Source organism: Nothoprocta perdicaria, unplaced genomic scaffold (assembly GCF_003342845.1).
Source record: "Nothoprocta perdicaria isolate Ctin4 unplaced genomic scaffold, notPer1 scaffold_183, whole genome shotgun sequence".
Taxonomy (NCBI): domain Eukaryota; kingdom Metazoa; phylum Chordata; class Aves; order Tinamiformes; family Tinamidae; genus Nothoprocta; species Nothoprocta perdicaria.
Window position 1 is genome coordinate 843,851 of NW_020455016.1, and position 2,044 is coordinate 845,894.

The 2,044-nt window shown below is 67.7% G+C and overlaps 1 protein-coding gene across 1 annotated transcript in view; it reads right to left on the reverse strand.

Moving 5' to 3' along the window:
• ING1 (inhibitor of growth family member 1) overlaps nucleotides 1-186 on the reverse strand; it is a 5,388-nt gene extending 5,202 nt beyond the window's left edge. Inside the window, exon 1 of the mRNA XM_026036651.1 lies at nucleotides 27-186. Coding sequence (XP_025892436.1) covers nucleotides 27-168 — 142 coding nt within the window. The 5' untranslated portion in view covers nucleotides 169-186. The remainder of the gene's footprint in view (nucleotides 1-26) is intronic.
• Nucleotides 187-2,044: the final 1,858 nt, after the last annotated feature.

Here is a 2,044-nt window from a genome sequence, read left to right on the forward strand (position 1 = left end):
GGGAGCCCCGCGCCGCGCGCGCCTACCTTGGTATTTGGCGTCGATTTCCCTCATCAAGGAGACATTTCGCTGCAGATCGAAGGGCAGGGACTCGATGGAGTCCAGATAATCCTCCACATAGTTCACTAGGTGAAGCTGGTCTCCGTTTGCAGGACTCAACATTTTCATCCGGCGGAGGGGGGAAAAAAAAAAAAAGAGAAAAAAAAAAGAAAAAAAAAAAGGAGGGGGGAGGAGGGAAAAGAGGGGGGGAAAAAAGAAGGAAAAAAGCTCCTTCCCCGCAGCTCTGTCCGCCCGTGCCCGTGCGAGAGCAAGTGCTGCTCCCTCCAAACACGGCAGCCCCGATGCACGGCTCGCTCCTCTCGCCGTAGCTCCCCCCCAAAAAAAACCACCCCGAGAGGAGCTACATCTGACTCCTCCGGTGTGGAACAGCCACACGCACACCCTCCGCCGGTGCCCTACAGCCGGCAGCAGCTGATTGAATGGCTGTCGTTGTGGGTAATTCACCGAGGAGGTGGCAGGAACAATCAGCGGGATTTGTGTGTGTGTGTGTGTGTGTGTGCGGGGGGAGGAGGAAGGCGGAGGCAGGAGGGGGGCTCAAGGCAGCTCCTCCGAAACAATCTGGAAACAAAATGTGCTCCGCGAAGAGTCTGTCAGAGACAGCGGCGGCCGCCTCGCCTGCGCCAGCGCCCTCCTCCTCCTCCTCCTCCTCCTCCTACCCGCCTCTCCTCTCCTCTCCTCACCGCCGCCGCGGCGCGATGAGCGCGGCCGCCCCGCTCCGCCGCCCGCTCCGCGCCGCGCTCGCTCCAACGTGGAAAACCCAAATACCAGTTTCAAACACTTGGGAAACATTCGGCGCGGCGGCGCAGGGCGCATGCGCACCCCTCCCAGCGCCGTGTATACACACACACACACACACACACGGACACACGCACGCACACACCGGGCACACGCGCCCTCCCCCCGCGCCCGGAGCCGCGGCGCCCGCCCGCCCCTTCCCCGCTCCCCCAGCCCGAGCTGGGCTCCCCTGCGCGGGGCTCGGGAGCGGCGCGCGGCGGGAACTTTGCGGAGTCGCTCGCTCTTTCTTTCTTTTTGTCAATTTATTTATTTATTTATTTATTCATTCTTATTTACGCTATTATTTCCGCAGGCCGGCAGGGGAGGCGGCCGCGCGCTCACGCGGGGCGGCCGCGCCGCCTCCCCGCGCGGGGCCGCGCCGGGGGCGGAGGGGAAGCGCGGCCCCCGCCCTCCCGGCGCAGACAGACGCAGCCATCATGCCCGCGGCGAGCGACAGCCGTCGCAGCCAATCGCCTCGGCGCTTGTGGCCCTCCCCGCCGCTCTGCCGGCCAATCGCGGCCCTGCGCGAGGGCGGGCGCAGCGGCGGCTACGCTGCCTGGGAGACCGGCCCCAGCGTGCCGGAGGSGAGGAGGCGGCGCATGCGCAAGGGAGGCAGTGCCAACAGAAAATGGCGCCCTGGAGGGGGGGCCGGGGTTGGAACTACACTTCCCAGGAAGCCACGGGGGTGCTGCGCATGCGCGCTGGCCGCGCTCGCTGCCCGCGGCGCCCCCCGCCTGCGGAGCGCGCTGGGCGGCGGGAGGGCCCTGCCATGGAGGGGAACCCCGCGCGTGGGCGTGAGGGGGAAGGCCGGGCAGAGGCGAGCGGCTCGTGGGGTGGGAAGCGGGCCGCGGGGTTGGCGCATGGAGCTCCTCCGTAAGTGCGGCGTGGGGTGGCGTGCACCCCCTCCCGACCCCCACGCTCCTGGGCTCGACTTGAAAAAGGGAGGTCTCGTTTAGGCGGGTGGCGCCCGCGCGCTCCCCTGCAGACCCGCACAGGCAGCGGGAAGCCTCGGTTAAAAAGGCACGGGAATGGCGTGGGGTTTTTAAGACACCAGCGGGTTCCCCCTCGCCCTCCCCCCGCGGCTTTTAAACCAGGAGGAGGGGGCAGCGCGCCGGCCCGGAGACCAATGGCGTGGCGGAGCCTTCCCCTGCAGACTGCGGCTCGCCGCCCTCGGCAGCGGCTCCGCCGCGCGCCCGCCTGCGCAGGGGCG